The following is a 23,420-nucleotide window of genomic DNA, read 5'->3' as shown; positions in this document are numbered from 1 at the left end:
AGAAGACACCTACCTCCCTAGGTTGCTATTCCCAAGTTCATCTCAGTCATTCGGCCTAATCATAGACCTTCTGACAAGAAGAGGCCTGAAAAGTCATCTAAATCAAACTCCTCACATCAAAGAAAAGAAACCTATTAGCCAGAGAGGTCATGTGACCTGCCCTGGTGTATACAGCTCCCAAGGAAAAGTGGCAGAACCACAGAGCAGAAATCTCAGATCTGGATTTAAACTCAGAAGCCTACCATACCTGCTTCTGACCCTGGGCAAGGGATGCAGTGTCTTCAACTCCAAGATTTTTCATTTGAGAAGTAGTAGGTGCCTAGAACACTCAGTGGGTTTGCTATAAATATTAGTGTGCTTTGTCTGTCTTACCGAGATTCCTAGGCCCCACTTGAGAGCAATGGCTCATACATACGTTTGAGGGCCCCTTGGCTGGAAGAATGAAGACTGGAAGTAACGGGAGTGAATGTATGATAAGGCCAGAACAGAAAGTGTATCTAGACAGATTCAACAATACAGCATGCAAGTGTGCCTCTGGAGAATTCGGGAGACCAAGGCACAGGTCAAAAGGTGGGTTGGGATTTTTTTGGGTGTGTGTGTGTGTGTGTGTGTGTGTGTGTATGTGTCTCAGAAAAAACCCTCTGAGAATGAGCCTCATGGTATGGTAGTTAAGGGAACAAGATCCTACATGGACAACCACGCTTGAATCTCTACCATGGTTTAAATGCTGGTCCTAAGAACTTGACAAATAAACCAAGTGTATGTGTATGCATGCCCCAAATACGGACAGGATGGAGAAATGGAGGAGAAAGGCTTGAGTTGTGACCATTGTGAGGGGAAGTGGGGTGTTTCCATCTTCTTCCTCTATGTCTCTCTGGCAAGCAGATGCACCCTCTAGCAGGCATGTATAAATAAAAAGTCAGCCAGCCAGCCAACTAGCCCTCTAATTTGCCAGCCCACTCACCCTCTGAGCCTAAGTGTCTTTATCTATAAAATGGGAACATGTGCTGAAATGATCAAATGAGATGACTCCTAATAATCGCTATGTTATATATTGCTTACTTACAACCACAAGCCATCAAATGTTCACAGGAAAGGCATATTGTGTGGGGGGGAACCTCTGCATGGATTTCAAAATGTTTTGTACCAAAACAAACTCATGCTTTAATTCTACTTTGCCATGACCTTTGTGAAATCCTCTCAGATGTGTCGAGCACTGTTCTAAAGATTTTACGTGTATGTGCTCATCTTCAAAACAGCCCCTTGAGGTAGGAATTCTTATTGTCCCCATTTTACAGATGATAAAGTCAGGCCCACAAAAGCAAAGTAACTTAAACAGATCATACTGCTGTGACCGAGCCAGGATGTCAACTCAGGCATTGAGCTCCCAATCTGTGCTCTAACCCAGGTTGGCGAACCTTGCCCACAAAAGCCCAGATGGTAAACACAGCAGGTTTTGCAGGCTGCAGTTGTCGATTGCAAATACTTCACCCTGCCTTTGCAGCAAAAGCAACCATAGACAATACATAAAGGAATGTGCATAGCTGCGTTTCAAAACAGACTTAGTTTTTGAACATGGAAATCCAAATTTCATAACATTTTTGTTAAAATCGTTATTTGTTTTCAACCATTTACAAATATGAAAACTGTTCTTAGCTCATAGACCACACAAAAGCAGGCAGCGGGCTGGATTTGGTCCTCACACTGTCGTTTGCCTACCCCAGCTCCGTCCTAGGCTGTAGTTGGCCCATGCTAAGGCTATCCTAAGCTGTATTGCCTCTCAATAGATAAACCTTTATATAGAAAGGGCTGAACAGTGACCAGCACAGACTAAGAGGTCAATAAGCATTCATTCCCTTTCCCTTCCCTAATCTCCTTCTACCCTTTACACCTAATGAACAGAGCAAACCGGCATCTCAGGCTGAGCCCAGCAGAAGAGATGAGTACTAGCAAGCAGAATTACAATTTCCTCAATCAAGACAGCCAGGTTGGCCCACGGGAGAGGAGAACCTGGGAACCGGAGGTCAGCATGTCTCTAACTTTAGTGTGCATGTCTTGACAAAAGTGGAATCTGATTTAGCAGGTGTGTGCTGAGGCCTGAGATTCTGCTTTTCTGACTCTGCTCCCAGGTGATGCCACTGCTGCTCGCTCTGTGGTCACCCCCCAAGCCACTCCCTTTGTGTGACAAACCCAAGTCAGACTCACCAGGTGCTGTCTCCTGACTTCAGGTTCAGAACAGTGATTCTCAGGCTTTACTGAGCAAACCCTGGAGACAGGGCAGGGCTCAGAACAAATAAGGACGGCCCTGAGATGTCATACACGGAAGGGAAAGACATCAGGAGCAGAGCTCAAGAGCAGGTAAAGGAAGACGCGAACAAAGGCCGTCAGTTCCTTCCGGCTACAACAGACCGAGGCCTCCTCTGGGGCTGGCAGACAGGAGCCCCTCCTCCCGTGCCTGCCAGGCTCTGATGGACCAAAGCAAGAGGCCTATTTCCTCATCGGGCCTCTGAATAACTAGGGCACTTCCACAAGGTCACAGTTATTCATTTAAATTCCAGCTCTAATCAGCAAGCAGAGCCTGAGAAATTATCCCTTCTGAGAAGAGAGGCTGTCATTGGAGCACCATAAACAGCCCCACCTGGCAAGGGGGAGCTGCACTGGAGGAGGGGAGGAGAAGGGTCTCATACCCACAGGCCCAGCATTGTTTACTGCCTTTTAGATCCTTCTACTACCCTTTCTCTTCTTCACCCTCATCCTGCTTCCTCTCCCTTGGCAGAGTGTTCTGGAACACACGAAGAAAGGAGAGAAGATTGAAGGCAGGGCAGGGTTGGTAGTACCCACGAGGGACCAAGTACCTAACGGGTCACTTCCAGGCCACAAATTGGTTACACGGCCTTGGAGATGTCTTCCCTTCTTTGAGCCTTGATTTTTCTGCAAAACAAGAGTTGCATTCTTTGGACGGAATACCCTTTAAGCTCTAACATGTCTGAGGACCCCCAGACTCTTAATGCCCTCTGTGTATGGCCACACTTTCTTTCAAATAAGGATTGTTGAGGCCCAACTTTGGACTGTACAAGAGCTGGGAACGCAGCTGTGAATGGGACTCAGCCCCGGCTCCCAGCTCTGTGGTGGAAATGGCAGGTGTCAGAGGAATAATAGCACAGGCTTAGGAGGCAGACAGCTCTGAGGTCCTGGTCCTGTCTCTAAGTGACCAGGCAAGTTACTGAAGTCCCAGGGCTCCCTTTCTCCATCTGTAGAGAGGATAAGAGTGCCTACCTGGAAGGGCTGATATGAAGAGTTAAGATGAGACATGGAAGGCTCTCCAGGTCCGCAAAGCCACAAATGCATGTTGTCGCTTTTATTATTTGAATCACTTTCCCAAACACTAGAGGAGAAGCAGTGGATTCCCCACAAAAGACCTATGTGCCTTTCTTGTCCTGGGTGTCTAGGACTCATTCTCAGGTCCCCAGCTTGGACCTTGGGAGAAGAGCTGCCAGCCAGGCCCCATCTCAGACTGTATTTTACAGCACAGTTACTGGTAACCAATCTCCTCGACATGTAAAATTAATCGATTAATCAATCGTCCCTTTATAGTCTTCCAGCAGCCCCTGGGTAAATAGTTACATTAGCTCATAAAATCCCCAATTTGTCTTCCTGAGGGAAAGAAAAAAAAAAAATCAGAACCACTAAAGCTTCTTGTTTCAGAGCCACAATGCTGCCGGCTCCAGAGGGCCTGGCCAGGGGTTCAAAGAGGCAGGAGGCCACCCACTGACTTCAGCCAGGGCTGGCACATTCAGGCTGCCTCTTACCACAGCCAGGGCCACAAAGGAAAAGTCCGACTCCGTAATTTGCTTCAGGCTAAGAAACCACCAAAACGGAGTTGGTCGGGCAAAAGGATGGGCAATCACCCCTCAACCCTTAAAGGGCAGAAAGAAGAGCACAAGGTTAGGGAGTAGACTAGAATCCCCTCCTAGCCCTGCTACCCAGCTGGGTAACCTTGGTACATCCTCCAGCTTCTCTAGACCTCTACTTCCCCAGCAGTCAAATGGGGCTCAGGCTACCCACACGCAGGGTTTTATGAAGAGAGCACAATGAGATAATGGCCATGAAGGCTGAATGGTGCCCGGGAGGGCTTTCTGTAGCCGATATTTTCAGAGGGAGGGTCACCCACAGACCCTCACACCTGTAAACAAACAGAAGAAGGACTTTGGGTCCACTGCATTTCACTCTGCCATACTTTTCTCGCCTACTCTTTCACCAATGGGGCACCTTTGTGAGAGTTAGGAGATACCTCCGTGGTACCAGGCAGCCCCAGGGTAAAGGCAGGATCTCTGCCCCCATGCAGCCCCTCAGCGGGGAGACCCCACATGACACAATATACACAACTCTGAAGTAATGACCCTGGGTTACATCTCTGCTGTGATGCAGGAAGAGGAGGGGTTAGGCCAAGTGCCACTTTTGTAAACTAAATGTGAACTGTTGGGCTTGTTCTCTCACCTCCTGAGGTAACCCAACAAATATCATACCACCAGAGAGCCCTTCCTTGACCACCCTCTATAATTTAGAAACCTTCTTTCATCCTGTCTTTTCTCCACAGCATTTATCCACCACCTCATACAATACAAAATTACAGACATACATATATGAGGGGACTTCCAAAAGTCAATTGAAAGTATGAGCTTATTTTGGTCCAAGAAATTTTGAAATCCATGCATACTTTTTTCATAATATGCATTTCCCATGAATATTTTGAAGATCCCTTATAAATAATATATGTGTATAAATATGTATGTGTATAAATGTATACGTATGTGCCTGTGTGTTAATACATGCATATGATTTTTTTAAGAATTATTTAATTTTATTGATTCATTCATTCATTTAAATTTGACCAGAGAGGGACAGACAGAGAGAGAAGAAGTGAGAAAGCAAGCCACCAGGTCTGGGACTCGAACCATGGTCAACCATGCGGGAGTGTTCAGTGCCTTAATCACCTGTTGGTCCCAATATATGTTTTTAATCCATCGTCTGCCTCTACCTAGAATTAAAGGTCTGTAAGAAGAGGCATGGTTGGGACCAGCAGTTAGCGTAATGGCTATGTCGCTGGACTCCCACATAGTCGACCGCGGTTCATGTCCCAGACCTGGTGGCTTAAACTCACGCCTGGCACGTGGGCATGCGTGCCCAAGATCCCAAGAGGAGAATGGAGGAGAAGGAATTGCGGTGTGGCCATCCCCCTGGGAGGTGATTTCTGTCTCTCTGTCTCTGTCTATCTGGCGAGCACACACGCCCAATAGCAAAAACCTCTCCAAAAAATAAATAAATAAAAAATAAAGAGGAGGCATGGTCTTCTATTTTGTTCACTGTTCTGTCCCTGTGCCTACAACAGTACCTGGTATAAAAGTATTTGCTGTATAAGTGATTGAACTAAAACATTAGTAAACTGAAAGGGTGAATTGAATGATATCTTCCAGGAAATGTTGTCCTGTGTTTTGGCCCAAACACTAATTATGTTCAAAGGTGGGGAGCAAGCAGGAAAAAAACAAAGACAATGGAATCCTCTGCATTAGATAGGAATAGTAGTATTTCTTTTTCTTTTTTTTTTAATGTTCTGTAACATCCTATACAAAATAATGATCAGAAAGACACCACTTGAAAAGGTGATTGTTTTAGATACTTCAGAGCAATATAGGATAAATTCATTTGGAAAGAGAGCTGCTAGTAAAGAAAATGTTACTTTACCTCTTAGCAAAAATGAGCAAACAATGATCCTATTAGGAAATACTTACGAGATCTTCAGTCATTGAGAGTTTTCAGTGATGGGTCACAGCATGATCCAATGGAGTGTGCATGGGCTTCAGAATCAGAAAACCCTATTTCAAACCCCTCTCCTATTCCTCAAGAACTCTATGACCATGGACAAAACTGATTCATCTGTTGGGCCCTGTATCCTGAACATTAAAAATGGACATGACAATCTCGATTTTGTATTGATGCTATAAGGATTAAACATTAGAAGGACTAAATAAAGGCCAGCAAGTGGTGTGGTGGTTAAGACACTGGACTCCCACATGGTCAACTGCAGTTTGAGTCCCAGACCTAGCGGCTTAAAAATCACACTTGGGCATTCCTATGCATGTGTGCCTCAAATCCCGGTAGAATGGAGGAGAAGGGATTGCAGGATGGCCAACCACCTGAGGGTGATTTCTCACTTTCCCTCTCTCTTTGGCAAGCACACGTACCCTATGGCAAGAACCTAAAAAATAAAAGACAAAAACAAAAAATAGGACTAAATAAGAAAACATATGACTACCTAGGGTGATGCTTTTTTCCTATTGGTAGGGTCAATTATTCCTCTTGACTCACTGTTTTAGCCATTTTAGAATAGTCTCCAAATCATTCTAAATTATCTGATACTATCTATAGTCTTCTGTGATTCTATATGTGTGTCTGTGTACATTTGTGTCTATATACACACAGGATTTAAAACTAGAACTCCAGTTGATTGTACATTTTAAAGAGAAACATGTAATTATAAAAATAGTTCTATTTTTCTGTTGACAAAAAAAAATTAATTATTGAAACCATTTCCCTCTTCTTTTTTTTTTTTTTTACAGTGAGCATGTATTATTTACATAACCAGGAAAAATAACTATTGCTAATTCCATTGTGAAAAATAAAAGATACTTCTTATAATACAAAGAAAGAGAACTTCTTTTGCCCACATATTTTCCATGCTTAGTATGTCATATCTTCAACTTTTAGCACATAAGGCTACAGAAGATAAGATTTATAGAAGACATGGTAAAAATGTTCATTACATTGGAGAATAAATATCTGTGAACATCTTTAAAAATATTTTCTAAAATATGCTAATTTTCCACTTCTTTGATTCATCCAGAAATATTAATCAGAAGGAAGTGATGGTGTAAGTGTGGGAACTAAATTTATTTAGTTTTAAGATGAGTCTCCAAAACTAACACAAATCTATCATTTCTTCTTTTAAAGTTAAGTCACTGAAAACACAATATACTTAGATTTTGTCCCTAGAAAAAGGTCTCACTCAGAGTCAAACCATGCACAATCTAGCAGAGGGAAAATTCCCATGGCAGCTGTGCAAACACAAAGACTCACCTGGACCTTGACTGGCATCTGGTAGCATTTTCAAAGGAAAGGAAAGGGGAGGAGAGAAGGGGAGAGAAAGGAAGAAGAGTGTTAGCAGCACACACACACAATGCCATGTGCTCTTGCATGACTATCAAGTTCATGCAGGCCCCCAAAGGTGCTCAGCTTCTAAGCACTTAGTTCTACCTTCACCCAAAACCACCCATGCAAGCTGAAGGGCCAAGCTCCCTTTTCACTGTGCATGTAGAACGAGAGATAAGCATCACATCTGTCCGGAAAGGCATCATCCTGGAATCAGATAAGGCTCCAAAGAGCCAAGCAGACTGGAATCCTGCAAGAATATTGGTTAAAATATTCTGGTTGATTTCTACACACCAACACCCAAGTGAATCCTCCTCTCCAGATACCAGACACCGGATATGGAGTCAAGCAAGGTTTTCCAGCAGAGAGAAGAGTAAACCACTCCCTTGAGGAACAAAGAAAAAGAGGCAATAAGAATAAAGAGCAAATTGTAGCATTATTCAGCACATAGGACTGAAAGACACAGATCACAAAACAGTAACAGTTTCCTCCCTCCCCCATATTCCCAGTGACCATTCTTCATCACAGACAGCTGTGTGTGTGTGTGTGTGCGCACACGCATGCATGCATGAGATTGTGAGTGAGTGGATCATCCTTGCTTTCACCTTATCACTAATGACAAGAATTGCCATTTGAAATTACTTTTGACAACTGCAAATAAACACCCACCCCTGGAAAGGTTGACATTTGAATTAAGCCAATGAACTTTCAAAAAATGAAGAATGGTTCATTCCAGTCATCTCCATGGACAACACAATCTCCTCCCACCCACAGATGTGAAATAGAATCCTGCTGGGGAAGCCTAACCAAGAGTAGCCCAAGGCATTGTTAAAATCTCAAGGCCTGGCCTGAAAAGATACACTACAGCAGAGGAAAAGGGATATGATGTTGCTTTAAGAAACTGCTGACCATCCAGGCAAATTCCGGGTAACTTTCTTAGAACCATTGAATGGTGGATTTGGGATGGTCATAGATATTAGCTATCTAATGTGATTCCTTTCTGCAAAAATAAAAGATCAGGGAGTTTGAGAGAATTGTCCAAAGTTGCACAGCTAGTTTGACGACAGAGCCTAGAAAAAATTCTAGATCTCTTGAACCCCACCCAGTTTGGTGTTCATTCAATGGAAAACTATATCCCTCAAGGACATGTGGAGTCCAAATTCAGTTGCAGACCACAGTGAACACTCACTCAGAAGCCTCAGGGAAGCTGGGTGAGAACCTCCCAGCCACCCTGTGAGTGGGTCATGATTTATCTTCTGCCCCGCTCATTTTCTACTTGCGCGTGGCAAGTAATGCTCTCTCTGCCAATAATTGGAACACCTACAATCAGATTTGTGAAGTTCCAGTGAGTCCTCAGAGCTCTTGCCCCAGGAAAATCCAGACACGAGACTGAGCTGTGCCCTCATCCAGGAAGAGCAGAACCATAGCAACAGCTGAGCATTTCTCCAGCCCACACCCTGTATTCCCTAGAAGCTGTATCTGCTTGAAGAGACTCCCAGAGAGCTCTGCATCGTTCCTCAGCCACACCTCCTTTCAGGTTTTCTGGTAAGTTAGACTTAGGGGTGGCGTGACAGGAGGGAGGAAGAAAAGAGGCAAACAGAAGAGGTAGAATAGGAAAACAGGCTGCATAATAACTAAGTAGGGCCGTTAGCTGTGACTGATGGATTGCCTAGAATAGTGGTCGTTAAAATACCCCTTAATTAAGCTGAGTATCAAACCATTCACATGTGGTAGAATTCTATGGCAGGAGTGTCAATGTGGCTGTTCATACAAACACCCTCTTTGGGGCCACCAAGACCCAGAGAGACAGGATCCCTTGGAACTCCAAAGCTCTTTTGATAACGTTAGTTACCTATTTAGGGATTGTGGTTACCACCTCAAATTTTAGAGGCAGACAAATGTGGGTTCAAATCCCAGTCTAGTCTGTAGCCTTGGGCCCATCATTGAACTTCTCTCAAAGAATCATTTTCCTCAACTCTAAAATGGGAGTAACAACAGAAGCTCCCTCATGGGGGTGTTATGAAAATTAAATGAGATTAAATGCTTGTAAAGCACTTAACTCAGACAAGGTAAACACTGCAAGAATTTTAGCTACCCTGATTATTATAATTATGAATTACCACAGATAGAAATACCTAAAATATTGACCAGATGGCTCACTGGAAACACCAAGAGACCAAAAGGATTAAGCTAGTGAGTTTGGTTCAACTCTTCTACTTAGGAATGAGGACACCTGGTTCAGCTCCCATCTCTCTGACTTTTACTTCCTCCCTCCCCAGCCTCAGAGCAGAGTGGAAGGAAAAAAGGTTAAAGAGCTTAGGGTAAACAGAAGCAAAGATGGGATATATATATATCCCTCCCATTGTTATTTCTTTTGTTTCTTCTCCTCAAACCTCAGTTTGGTGCTGTTTGAGTCCTGTGCATAAAAACATAGGATCTGTCATTATCGACATTTGAAACCTGCTTTACCAACTGAGGAGTGGCAATATCAACAAGAGAAACCCCCTATAGCTTATGATCAAAGGCCATGCTCAGTTCTGATCATTATCACCTGGACCCAAGAAGCAGTGAATGACCTAATTTCTGGACTCAAAGGCAGAAGGTGGACAGGGAAGAAGGGATGGCAAGAAGATGGTGATCAGGACCCTGGCAGTATCCATCTGCCTATTCTCTGTCCAGTATCCTTTTTCTCTTCTTCTAACAGCTCCAGCTGTCTTCTACGGGACCCCTTCCCCATCCTTGATCCATGGGGTTTGGTAGAGGTGACTCCACACACACAATCACCTTAGCTGCAAAGGTAGCACTGTGATTTGGGCTGGGTCCTGAGAAAATTCTCTCTCCGGGGCCCAGTAATAGGCACAGGGACAGACATGTGATCCAACCCTAACCAATGAGAGTACCCATGGAATTAGACTAGAAGTATCAGGAAATTAATACTCTCTATTCCCTGAAACTGATGAATTCCATTTTCTTCCTTCCTTTATTTAAAGACAGTTTTTTGCTATAGGACACGTACACTTGCCATCGAGACAGAGAAAGACATAAAGCAAAAAATCACACCCCAGGGGGAATGGCTATGCCACAATCCCTTCTTCTCCCTTCTCCTCTCAGGCTCTTGGGCATGCACACACACACACACGCCCTGTGTGAGTTTTAAGCAGCCAGGTTGGGGACTTGAACTGAGGGGTCAACTACAGGAGAGTCCAGCGACATAGCCATTACACCATCTGTTGGTCCCTCCATCTTTCTCACTAAAAGACTACAGTCCACCTAAATGAAGCCAACGTAGAAGAAAACAGGTTTTTTAAAAAGAAATAATAATAATAATAAGAGAATTAAGATAGACCTAGAGTCAAATCTCAGCATCGCCCCTCTGTCAATAGGCAAGCGCCAGGCCAGCCAGTGGCATGGTGGTTGAGACAACTGGAGTCCAAATAGCCAACTGTGTGACTCAAGACCCAGACCCAACAGAGTAAGGGGCATGGCGGTTGTGTGTGCATGTATGCCCAAAATCCTGAAAGAAGAATGGAGAAGTAGGGATTATGACATTTTCATCAACCCTTCAGGGGATGGTAACCATCCCCCCATCCCTTTGTGTTTTACTGGTGGATACATGCATCGTATAGCAAATGTTATATATATATATATTTTTTTTTTCAAAAAAATAGGGTGAGTGCCTTAGCATCTCTGAGCCTCATCTCATGTGTAAATGGATACTAATAGTATCTATTTCGGTGAGTTGTATCAATGGAAATAATCTATTCACCAATCAATAGATATTGACTAAGCACCTATTATATGCCAGATTCTGCTTTAAATATCAGGGATATAAGAAGTGAATGAAATGGACAATACTCTAGGGTTTTAATGGGAATATAAACAATAGAAACATCAATGTATAATGTAAAATCAAATAGTGATTAGTAACAGGAGCAAAGGAAAAGCAGGGAAGTGGCAGCAGAGGGTCTTCTTTTTACAGAACTTACAGAACATAGCTAAAGAAGGTCTTTCTGAGTGAGAAATATATGAGCTGACACCCAAAGAAGGTGAGAAATGCTCTTATATACACCTGACAAAGACTGTCAGGGGAATAGCCAATGCAAAGACTCTATGCACAACCTGCTCAGTGAGTACACTTATTTCTACTATTGTAACAGAAGAGCCAAGGACTGGTTCATGTAAACTGGTACCTTCTCTTACTGTAGCACTCACACATGGCCCTCAGGAGGTAACAGGTGCTCAAGACCTTCTGTGGGGGGGGAATTCCTGATGAAAGCTAGTACTTTTTCAAGACCTTGGGGGGGGGGGAATTCCTGATGAAAGCTAGTACTGGCCCTCTTAGTCTGTGTCACCCTCCCTTAAGACTGCCACACTCCACCCAAGGGAAGCACAACAGAAAAGATTCGAAACCTGCTTTACCCACTGAAGCATCTCAACCAGGGAAGGAGTAAATTAGGACATTCCCACCTCCAGTCAGTACCCCATAGACACTTACTGTGTAGTCAATAATAACTTCAGCCACAAATGCACATTCAGCATGGTCATTTTCAAGTCCAAAGGAAGCAATTTCCAAAAGTTTGGGGAACAGGTTCTTCTAACCACAAGGGAAAAGAAAGGACCCTCCATCCACCACTGCTGCACCTGCAGAAGCTAGCTCAGCCAGGCAGCCCTCCCACCTCACTTTCATTTGGACTGGATCATCTCCAGAGCCAGGAGTCCAAGATTCCCTTCCCTTTCTACTTCGACACCCCCGCCACCTCCTGGAGGAGCTTTGAGGAGTGTGGGGCAGACTGTGCAGCCAGCCTCCAGGAAGCGAGTCCTAGCCAAGCCTTCAGGGACCCCACCTGGTGAACTCTGCCTTGAGTCTGACCTATTTTCTAGGAGAGAAAATAGAATATAGATTTAAATGCAGTGGTGCTCTGGAAAACTACAGGCCCAGCAGTATAAGAAAATAAAACAGCAGGAGGCAGCTGAGGAAACACTGGCACAGGGAGGATGCCACCTCCACCTCCCCTGGATCAGTCTTATCTGGTTGTCAACTGCCTTTTCTTCAGCAATTTGCCCCCATTTTTTGGCCAGCACAGGGGCTCCTGAGATCATTCTGTATTTAGCCCCTGTACAGAAACTGGCACACACACACACACTGCATACACGCACACGTATTTATTTATATTGGAGAGGTTTTTGCTATAGGGCGTGTGCGCTCGCCAGACAGACAGAGACATAGAGACAGAAAGCGAGAAATCACCCCCTCAGGAGGGATGGTCACGCCGCAATCCCTTCTCCTCCATTCTCCTCTCGGGATCTTGGGCACACACGCACACGCGCCCGGCGTGAGTTTTAAGCCACTGGGTCCGGGACGCAAACTGCGGTCGACTACGTGGGAATCCAGCCAAAACTACAGGCCCAGCAGTATAAGAAAATAAAACAGCAGGAGGCAGCTGAGGAAACACTGGCACAGGGAGGATGCCACCTCCACCTCCCCTGGATCAGTCTTATCTGGTTGTCAACTGCCTTTTCTTCAGCAATTTGCCCCCATTTTTTGGCCAGCACAGGGGCTCCTGAGATCATTCTGTATTTAGCCCCTGTACAGAAACTGGCACACACACACACACTGCATACACGCACACGTATTTATTTATATTGGAGAGGTTTTTGCTATAGGGCGTGTGCGCTCGCCAGACAGACAGAGACATAGAGACAGAAAGCGAGCAATCACCCCCTCAGGAGGGATGGTCACGCCGCAATCCCTTCTCCTCCATTCTCCTCTCGGGATCTTGGGCACACACGCACACGCGCCCGGCGTGAGTTTTAAGCCACTGGGTCCGGGACGCAAACTGCGGTCGACTACGTGGGAATCCAGCCACATAGCCATTATGCTAACTGCTGGTTCCCATACGCACACGTATTTACATGCATGTTTCCTCTGGCTAATCCTAGAACCTAGGGCTGCTCCCCATACAGCAACCCCAGGCCATACAACAGCAGACCAGTGGCACTCTAAGGATGACAACCTCAGAAATGGGCAGGCCAGATGAGGAGTTAGAAATACCTACAGCTACAGCCAGGTCTGCCTTCTTTGCTGTGTGACCATGGGAAGGGTTTAGATGATTCTTAAAAATAGTCTTGTCCTGAGGGACCAGCAGTTAGTGTAATGGCTATGTTGCTGACTAAGGGCTTTTGGTGTGCTAGGCACTGTTCTAAGCCCCTCACAATCATCTCATCATCACACCCATTTTACAGATAAAGAACCAAGGCACAGAAAACTTAGGTAACTAGCCCAACATCACACAGCCTGTAGAGCCAAAGCCTGAATCCTGGGAGGATGTCCGTCCGTCCGTCCCGCCTTTGTCTCTTTCTCCCTGCCCCCTTCTCTCCCTCGTCCTTCTCACTCTGTCCATTACCGTGCTGTCTGCACCAACTCATAGTGGGTGAATGTGAGGATGAAAAGGGATCAAAGCACTGCTACTCAGAATGCAGTTCGCACTTCCTGAGCATTCTCTGTGTGCCGGGCACTGCTCCAAGTGCTTTATATGCATCATATTTAATCCTCACCATAACCCTAGCAGGAAGGCATAGTAGTCATCCCATTTTACAGATAAGGAAACTAAGACCTGGAAAGGATGCCCTATTATTATTAATACCTCTCAGACTCCAGAGCACAACAGAAAAGTGTTGAGCTGTATTTCAGAATGAAAAAGCAAACCAGAACAGAAGCTGTCTGACCCATGGAACTACTTGTTGGGGATAAGAATATTGGGTACCATGCAGAAGTGAGAAAAAGGCATTTTGCCCCTATTGCTCAGAGCAGAGGGCAGGGGCTGACCTTGGGAGCCCCTGTGCTGGCTCCATGGATGCAGGGGTTCACTCTGTTCCTTCTGCAGACATATCCCAGTCCAGGAACCAAGGGATCCACAGACCCAAATGCACACACCCACTGAAGCCAGCAACACCTGCCACATGACACACAACTTTATAGGCTATGCTCCAGTCTGCCCAATTGCCCAAAAGCCACATGGTTTCTTCCTAAGTCCGTTCTCAAAAACAGAACAACCTGCTGGCATGTATTCTCTAATGTCAATGGCCCAAAGAAGCTTCTTGCAGGAGCTGTGGGCTGCACAGGCTGGCATGTCCATACGAGTGTGCACAAGGGACTTTGTGGCTCTGGGGGGGTGGAGAAAAAGAAGATGGTTGCTGGCCTCCATGGGTGCTCTGCCCCAGGCCCTAAATATCAGGGTATTATTTATTTATTTTGAAGAGGTTTTCGCTGTAGGGCGTGAGCGCTCGCCAGACAGAGAGACATAGAGACAGAAAGCGAGAAATCTCCCCCCCAGGGGTGATTCCACTCAGAGTTGCACTGGGTTGTAACATTGGAAAAGAAAGAAAAAGGCCAGGATTACTCTCTCCAAGGGCCTAGCCCTTACTTTCCCCAGGAAAACGAGCACTAGGCTCTCCCTTTCCCGGGAACAAACACAGAAATCATATTCAAATTTTTAGTTAAGAAGTAAAGCAAACTTTGGGCAGTGAGGTTGCCGAGTTTCCTACATTTTAAGGCTCTTTCTGGCTGTCTGTGTCTTTCTGGCTCTCTGTGTCTGAGCTCTTCAAACACAGGAAGCATCTACTTCACAAAAGGCCGGTGGTGTTAGCTTTATCCCCAACAGAAGAGCCTATTTATCTGCCTTTGCAGAGCATTGAGCCCCCAAGCCCTAGTGCTGTTTGCTTTTGTTCTTTGATGCTAATAACTCCAGATTGCAAGATGGAGCTGTGGTAGTGGCTGTGTCAGGTGCCAGCCAGCCTGGGAAGGCAGTGACAGGGAGGGAAGCAAGAAGAAATGCAAAAGGGACAAGGAGGGCACCTCTGTAGGCCAGATCACAGCTGTACCCAAACACCTCCAGGGGCTCCACATACTCGTTCGTACTGGCTCTGGCTTGAGGAACCAGAGCTTGACTGACAACTGGGAGAAGAGACAGTCTACTTGTTGCAGACATGTTTAGAGATCAGTGCAAACAGCTTTATTATTATTATTATTCCATGAGAGAAACAGAGGATACAGCACCCCAAGTGAATCTTGATGCCATAATTTGCCCTCACCTTCTGCCAGCCCAGATCATGGACAAATGCATGCCTGGTAAGCTCAGGAGGTCTCTGGATGCAAATGAGAGACCTTTTCACAAGGGTCTGTTTTGAAGAGCACTGTGTTTACCACTGTGCTTTTACCTCTGTGACACTATAAAGATACAGCACCCCAAGTGAATCTTGATGCCATAATTTGCCCTCACCTTCTGCCAGCCCAGATCATGGACAAATGCATGCCTGGTAAGCTCAGGAGGTCTCTGGATGCAAATGAGAGACCTTTTCACAAGGGTCTGTTTTGAAGAGCACTGTGTTTACCACTGTGCTTTTACCTCTGTGACACTATCCAACCCCTGGTAAGGCATTAGAGTATAGACAGAAGAGTAATGTAGTCTGATGTTTGAATCCCAGCTCTGCTACTTATTATTAAAAATATTTTGGGGAGCCAGCAGAGGGCTGGTTTGTTGAACTGAGTAATGGTTGCATCACTGAACTGTCACTGTCGACCACGGTTTGAGTACTAGACCCGGCAGCTTAAACTTCATTCAAGGTGCGTGTGCATGCATGCCCAAAATCCCTAGAGGAGAATGGAGAAGGGATTGTGGTGTGGCCATCCCCTGCCCCAGGGGGCAGGGGGGGTGATTTATCATTTTCTATCTCTGTCTTTCTGTCTCTCCAGCGAGCACATGTGCCCTGTAGCAAAAAATCTATCTTAAAGTTTGGTGGTTCCAACCAGTTGCATAGTGGTTAAGGCACTGGGTTTCCACATAGCTGACTATGATTAAATTGCAGACCCAGCAGCTTGAAAATCACACCAGGTGTGTGCATGTGTGCCCAAAATTCCAAGAGGAGAATGGAGGAGAAGGGACTATGGCACTGCAATCCTCCTTGTTGCTGGATTTCTCACTTTGCCTCTGTCTCTGGCAGGTGCATGTGCCCTTTGGCAAATTTCTTAGCTTCCCATTCTTCTTCTGCCATGTAGAAATAGTGCTAGCAAGGTTCATTATGCTATAAGCATCTGTGTGTTCCTGAAGTCACTTTGCTATGCATAATCACACAGTATAAAGCATGGAACTTAAAGGCAAAATGAGGTTGGGGCACAACACTCAAAAAATTTAACAGGGACATATAATGAAAGAACCAGCTTTACATGCTAAATGGTTAGGAAATATGGAAAAACTACAATAAATAGGAAGTGGAAAGATTGTGGGTTGTTGTGAAATGGTAAAAGGGGGGACACTTGAAATTGGACAAGAGCTGTGATATCAGGTGCAGTTAGGCCTCACACCACACAGAACCAACCAGGTATAGGGCTGAAATGTGAGCCTTTTGTGTGTTCCTTGGCTCAGCTGTCTGCAGTTTTCCACCTTCACCTAGTGTTTCTCATGGACAAAATTATACATCATCAAAAGCAGAATTATCATGTTTAAATTATTCCCTAATATATCAATTACATTGGAACAAATTTGCATTTTCAAAATAAACGTTATAGCAGAACTGACTGTCCCTAATTTATATAATGGTTAGGAAGATCAAAAGAAATTACCCATAGAAAGTGCTTAGCACAATGTCAGGCACATAGTAAACACTCAAGAAACACTGAAAGAATTATAACTATTGTCCCTGTTGGCTTGTTGATATAACCTTATAAATTGAAAGTGACAGCTTGAGCTTCTATTGGCCTGCTTACATCTTGCAGACAAAAGTTGTCTCTAGCTAAACAATGCTTCCCAGCCTTAGGCCACAAGGTTGGCACCTGCAGTATCCTCCACCCACAGGACAGGGCTTCGAAAACTCCTCATAGCAAATGGGTGCTGCCAGGAAACAGGGGTCACGTGTCAACTTTCTAGGTAAAGAGATGATGCTGTCCTCCCCAAATTGCAGCATGACCCATCAGAGAAAAGAGTATGCACCTGCATTTCAGAATACCAGGGAATCAAAAGAGAAACTGACCTGAACAAAGGAGGTCCCATCATCTAGTAGGTAGAGAGGAGTACATCACAGGAGAGAAAATAAATCCGCCAATCCTCATGTTGGAAAATACCCTAGATACAGACATATTCAATTTGCTGACCTCCTACAGACAGTACAGGGGTTCTAAGGCAGGTTCAGGAGTCAGGCAGTCTTGAATGAAAATCCTGGCTCTCCTGTACATGTGAGCTAGGGCTTATTAACCAACATCTCTGAGCCCTTTCTTCCTCCTCTGTAAAATGAGGACAATCTACTCACCTGGTAGAGCTGCTGGGAGAGTAATAAGGAGGTAATATATGCAGAAGCACTGAACAAAGTGTCTGGCACAGAGGAAGTACTCACTGATATTGGCAATGTTAATTATTACATTACTTCACCCTGGTGGGATTTTTTGTTTGTTTTTTGTTTTTTTTTTTTTGTTTTTGAGCAAATCTTTCCAAAAATGTCTTACATTTTGGAAAGACTCTAGCTCCTCACAGTTTATGCCACTTGGAAGGCTGTTCTGGGAGAAACGAGTGAGTCTCTCAGGATTTCAGGGGAGATGAGGTCTATAAATTTCAATTTATATGGAAAAGGACCTGGGAGGAGGAAATACACTGTAGCTCCTCTGTAGAGGGCGCCATTACCGATATGGGAAAGCTCTGGCTTTAGAGTCGGAGCCCTGCTGCTTCGTTTTCTCAAATTTTTAAAATAGTGGTAAATACACAACATAAAATGTATCATCTTAACCCTTTTTAACACAGTTTAGCGGTTATTAAATAGTGCGCGTGCAATCACCACACCCATCTCCAGAACTTCCTTCATCTTGCAAAGCTGAAACACTGTGCCCATTAGGCAATGCCCCATTGCCCCCTCCTCTCAACCCCTGCAGCCACCTATCTGCTGTCTCCATGAAGCTGACTGCTCTAGGCACCTCACAGTAGTGGAACATAGAGTGTTGGTCCTTGTAAATGGCTTTTTAAATTTAGTAAAATGTCTTCAAGTTTCATCCATGCTGAAGTATGTGTCAGAATTTTCCTCCCTCTTAAAGGCTGAATAATATTCTGTTGTAGGTACCAACCACATTTCACTTACAGAAGCACTAGTTTTCAGTCCTTTCTAGACTGGTACTTACTGTGTGACTTTGGGCAAACTCAGCCTCTCTGAGCCTCGATTTCCACACCCGTAGGTAGTGGAAATAATGACACTAATCACATGAGCAGGTTGCTGTGAGGTTTGAGTGAGATTATCAGTGTGGACGTGCTTTGTAAATTACAAGGCCTGTGTCATTCTTCTATTCACTGCAGAAATATTAAGTGACAATTCCTTACTAGCCACTATGCTAGCTCCCAGTGTCAAAAGAGAGGATTACGTGGGATTCCTATTCATAGAGGCATCATTGAAGAAATTTTAAAAACATGAATATACCCAAGCCACTCAACTCACAAATAGTAGATAGTATTTTAACTCAGAGTTCTCTGAATCTAAAGTCCTTTGCCTTCCCAGAGTATGATAACTCCATCCTTAATTATTTCTGCACTTACCAGTCTAACCACCCAAATCTATCGTCCGTTAGGACACAGGGACACATTCCATGCCAAGACTAGCAGAAAACTGGTGGAAAGATCTCACTAAGAACCTCTGAGTGTAACATTCATTGTTGTAGCCATGGTGCCTGTTGCTGGGTAGGATCTCAGGATCCATATTTCAGAGAAAAGATTATATTGACAATCTTATTACTTGACCCTAGTGATTATTTTCTTTTTTTTTTTTTTTTTGGGGGAAATTTACCTGTCAGAACAGGTCCATGGTGAGGTCAAAGTGTCTATGTCTACAGAGATCTGAAACAAGGCAGAGGTTTACCTGAGTCGGGTGAGGACTGTCACCCCGTCGATACTCAGCAAGCCCACCAAGATTCAGAAAGCATATTTATTTCCCAATAACAAGAATTATATAAAAAGGACTTTGAGTAAGTCTGTCTTATCTTATTTCTTGCCCCTGTTGATTTTTTTTTTTTTTTTTTTTTTTTTGGAGAGAATTTCACTGTAGGGCGCGTGCGCTCGCCAGACAGACAGAGAGAGACATAGAGACAGAAAGCGAGAAATCACCCCACAGGGGGGATGGTCACGCCGCAATCCCTTCTCCTCCATTCTCCTCTCGGGATCTTGGGCACGCATGCACACGCGCCCGGCGTGAGTTTTAAGCCACCGGGTCCGGGACATGAACCGCGGTCGACTACGTGGGAGTCCAGCGACATAGCCATTACGCTAACTGCTGGTTCCCAATCCTAGTGATTATTTTAATAATCATTTTTTAAAATGATGAGTTGGGGAAACCTATACAGAACTGAATTCCCTAAAAATATGACATCTAGCAAGATGTGAACAGGTGTTCCTCTGGAAAGAAAAAAAACTATGGTCAAATACATTTAGAAAACACTGAGTGAAGAAAAGGTTATCAAATATCCTAAGACTTCAGAAAATCTTACCTACACTATGGTACACTGTGAAGTCCAAGAGGGGATACATTCTAGAGAATATGTTTTTGGACCACTGAATGCTTTTTCCCCATAAAACTCCTAATAATGGCTCACAGAATACAGTTTGAGGAAGAGTGGAATTGAGGTGCTCAGAAAAACTGGGAAGGCAAACAATTGACCATAAGCCTTTATTCTCGAGCTTTTTATTCCCATAGTGAGCCTTTGTGTTTGATTCTATTCAAAAAGCTAACATTTATTGTCCATTTACTATCTGCCAGACCCTAACTTAGGCACTGGAGACTCAAATAGAGCCTTTGTGCAGTTAGAAGTATATCTAAAAACCAAGGGTACATAAACATGATAGGGTGACCATATACTTACACATATCATACTTAGCACGAATAGAAGGTTTAGGTAGACAGAATGCTTTGACTTTTTTTTATTGGCGAAACCTTAAACAGGCCCCCAGAGAACAAACAACAGCAATAAAGTGAAGTGGAGAGAAATCTTTTGTAAGAACCTTTCACCACAACTGGTCAGTGGTCAGACAGACACCCCCGAGGGCTGTGCTCTCCCTAGAAGGCATGCAGTGTACAGAAAGTTTTGAGCTCACGTGCCAACTTTGCTATCTTTAGGTGACCTTGAGTAAGTTACCTAAACTTCATCTGTAAAATTAGAGTCATTATATCGATTTGAGTTGTGAAGAGTATCAAAGGCATGCATATAAAATGTATACCTGACCTCAAAGCTCAGCACACATTAGTTCCCTTGTCTCTGATTGGTGACATCCTGGAATACTGTGTTAAGAAAGAGTCTGAGACAGCATACGGGCTTGAGGTAAAAAGAAGATTGTAAAAAGAAGATTGTAATTGATTAGCAATGTCTGCTATGAGCCGAAAGGAAAGGGGTTACATATTGGCCCAAGTTACCTTTCAACTGAATGTTCCCCAAGAGTCTTTGTCCTGAAAGAAAAGGCATTTCCAATGACCTGGAGAACCCCAGAAGAAAAGAAGTAACGCTTCTAGAGGCTCTCCCACTTCTAAGCCCTTGGTCAGTTTTTCTGCTTTCCCTTATACCCCATGCTTTTTCAAAAAATAAGCAAGGTTGATTTCTTCCCCCATGTAAAGCAAATGGGTGTTCTGATGCTCTGAACCTAAAAGAACCTTTTGTAAGTCTGAGAACCACATATGTAGCTACTCTTTATTGCCTGTCCTATCTGGAAGAGTGCAATAGGATTTGCAGGCATTTCCAGAGGGAGCACAGAATCCCCAGCAAAGACACAGTCTACTGACAGGAAATATGGAGATCAAATAGGAGGAGGAGGGGGTCCCTAAAAAGAACTTCACATTTTACATATCAAAAATGCACCTTTTGGGTTATAATTAGAATTATTATTGATCATGTTTATCTTGTAATGTCTGTGGCACTACAATTAAAATAGTTTTAAAAAAACAGTAGAAACAAAAGAGTATGGGTTTTTTGGTTTTTTTGTTTGTTTGTTTTGTTTTTGTATGTTTGTTTGTTTGTTTTTCTTTTTGGAAAGGTTTTTGTTATAGGGCGTGTGTGCTCACCAGAAAGACCAGTCACATAGCCATTACGCTAACTGCTGGTACCAAGAGTGTGTCTTTGTGTGATTGTTTCAGCAAGAAAAGAAGAAAACCAGACAATTTCAGAGAGGGAAGAGTCCTAGAATATCAAGAAGATCCAATCCTTTCATTGTACAGGCTTATTTCATTAACATATAAGGGGAACTCAAAAAGTTTGTAGGAAAATGGAATTAAAGTTTATTTTTGATGCAAAAGTCTTTAATTCATGCACATTTTTCTATCAACCCTTCAAAGACCCCTAATGTATGTGTTATATGTTATCCATTTCCCAGGGACAGCTCCAGGCACTGGAATGATAGCAAATGGACAAGAGAGATACCTATCTTGTACTCTTGAGCTTAAAATCTAGCTGGGGAGGGAACCAGCAGTTAGCGTAATGGCTATGTCGCTGGACTCCCACGTAGTCGACCGCGGTTCGTGTCCCGGACCCGGTGGCTTAAAACTCACGCCGGGCGTGTGTGTGTGCGTGCCCAAGATCCCGAGAGGAGAATGGAGGAGAAGGGATTGCGGCATGACCATCCCCCCTGGGGGGTGATTTCTCGCTTTCTGTCTCTATGTCTCTCTCTGTTTGGCGAGCGCATGCGCCCTACAGTGAAAATCTCTCAAAAAAAAAAAAATCTAGCTGGGGAGATGTGCCACAATCAATCAGCCAATTAGTTCATTAAATTGCAATCAGTGCCACAGATTTGTACAGGAGACTGAGGCACAGAGCAGAAAATAAAGACCCAAGAGGGAAAGATTAACATGTCCACCCAACTGGACAACATCAAGGCTGAAACAAGAATTCAGGACATCTTCTCTCTATTCAATGCCTTTTTACTAGGCCATGGCTGTGGTCCCAGGGTCCTGATGGTCAGGGTAGGTGTGAATTCTGGGAGAAGAACTAAACACTGAGTGTATAGTGATAGCAACCTAGAAAGAAAAGCAGGTGTCCAAGTCTCTGAAGCCTTTGTAGAGAAAGAACAGCATGAACTTAGAGATTTGCTAAGTAAATCTGCAGGTTTACTCATTCCTTCATTTTAACAGTAGGAAATGGTTTTAGCTATTCCACAGTGGAGTTCTAAACACTAGGGCCTTCAACAATCAGGACAACAGGAGGAGAGAGGAGAGCCTCCCCCAGTACGAATTAGAACGGACAGAGAATGGGTGATGCAGACTCACCACACAGGATGAGCTCTAATCTATCTGCTGTACTTTGCTTTGGAATTAATCAAACAAATCCCTTGATAAATCTGAGGCCATTATTAGACAACACTAATATCCCCCTTAGAGTAATCCAGACAAATACATGCAGAGAGGCGGGAGTCTCGAGAGGTTGGAAAACAGACCACTTTCATGTTTGTACACATCCATACAAGAACACAGGCATGGCACTGCCCCCCACTCCCCACCCCCAGATGTCTGTTCCCCACAGCACCGTCGGCTTCTGCCCTGATTGCTTCAGGCGGGGTGATGACTGAAGGATGGGAGAATGAGGCCTGGACTCCCTCCCCTCCTAACTCTGCCACTGACCTAATTTTCCACGAGAGAGGATTTTTCCTTTTTGGTCCTGCTTGTTTGTAAATCATGCCACCCCAGTGCACACACAGCTTAAGGCAGGCCTAGCTAGGAAGCAGGAGAAGTCAAGAGGCTTGGAACTGTGGCCCCAGCTGCCATTTCTCAGGGAGGTCATGGCGGTGGAAATGCTGTGAGCTGTGAAGAGGGGCTGAGAGTGGGACTGAGGAAGAGGAAGGCCCTGTATCAAGATCACCCAGTTTTAGATTCTTACTCTGCCCTTCACTGAACAATAAGACGTACGTATTCAAAAACCACCCGACAGACCTCTGCTGCTAACTCTACAACCTTGAGTAGGTTTCTTGATCCTTCTGGGTCTATGGTCTCTAAGAAAAACACGGGATATTTCAGCTCTCATGTTTTGACCCCTCGTGTATGTTTTGGATCCAGTGAAAAACTATCAGAAAAAGGACTGACTTTTGTTACAGAAAGAAGATATGGCTCTTTAAACTGCAAAAATTGACCTGGAAAAAAACCTAGATTTGTTGGGGGGAGATGTGAGAAAAAAAAAAAAAAAACATAAAATGGAACTAACAATAACAAAAAAATCA

The 23,420-nt window shown here is 44.2% G+C and overlaps 1 protein-coding gene across 10 annotated transcripts in view; it reads right to left on the bottom strand.

The window, feature by feature from the left end:
• NRXN3 (neurexin 3) overlaps positions 1 to 23,420 on the bottom strand; it is a 1,829,483-nt gene that overhangs the window by 1,705,516 nt on the left and 100,547 nt on the right. For all 10 annotated transcript variants that reach the window (XM_027775177.1, XM_006157103.3, XM_006157094.3 and 7 more), the window contains exon 3: positions 7,135 to 7,152. In XM_027775177.1, coding sequence (XP_027630978.1) covers positions 7,135 to 7,152 — 18 coding nt within the window. The remainder of the gene's footprint in view (positions 1 to 7,134; positions 7,153 to 23,420) is intronic.

Source organism: Tupaia chinensis, unplaced genomic scaffold (genome assembly GCF_000334495.1).
Source record: "Tupaia chinensis unplaced genomic scaffold, TupChi_1.0 Scaffold000528_1, whole genome shotgun sequence".
Taxonomy (NCBI): Eukaryota; Metazoa; Chordata; class Mammalia; order Scandentia; family Tupaiidae; genus Tupaia; species Tupaia belangeri.
The sequence above is the reverse complement of the archived record's forward strand: the minus strand, read 5'-3'. Positions and strand labels throughout refer to the sequence as shown.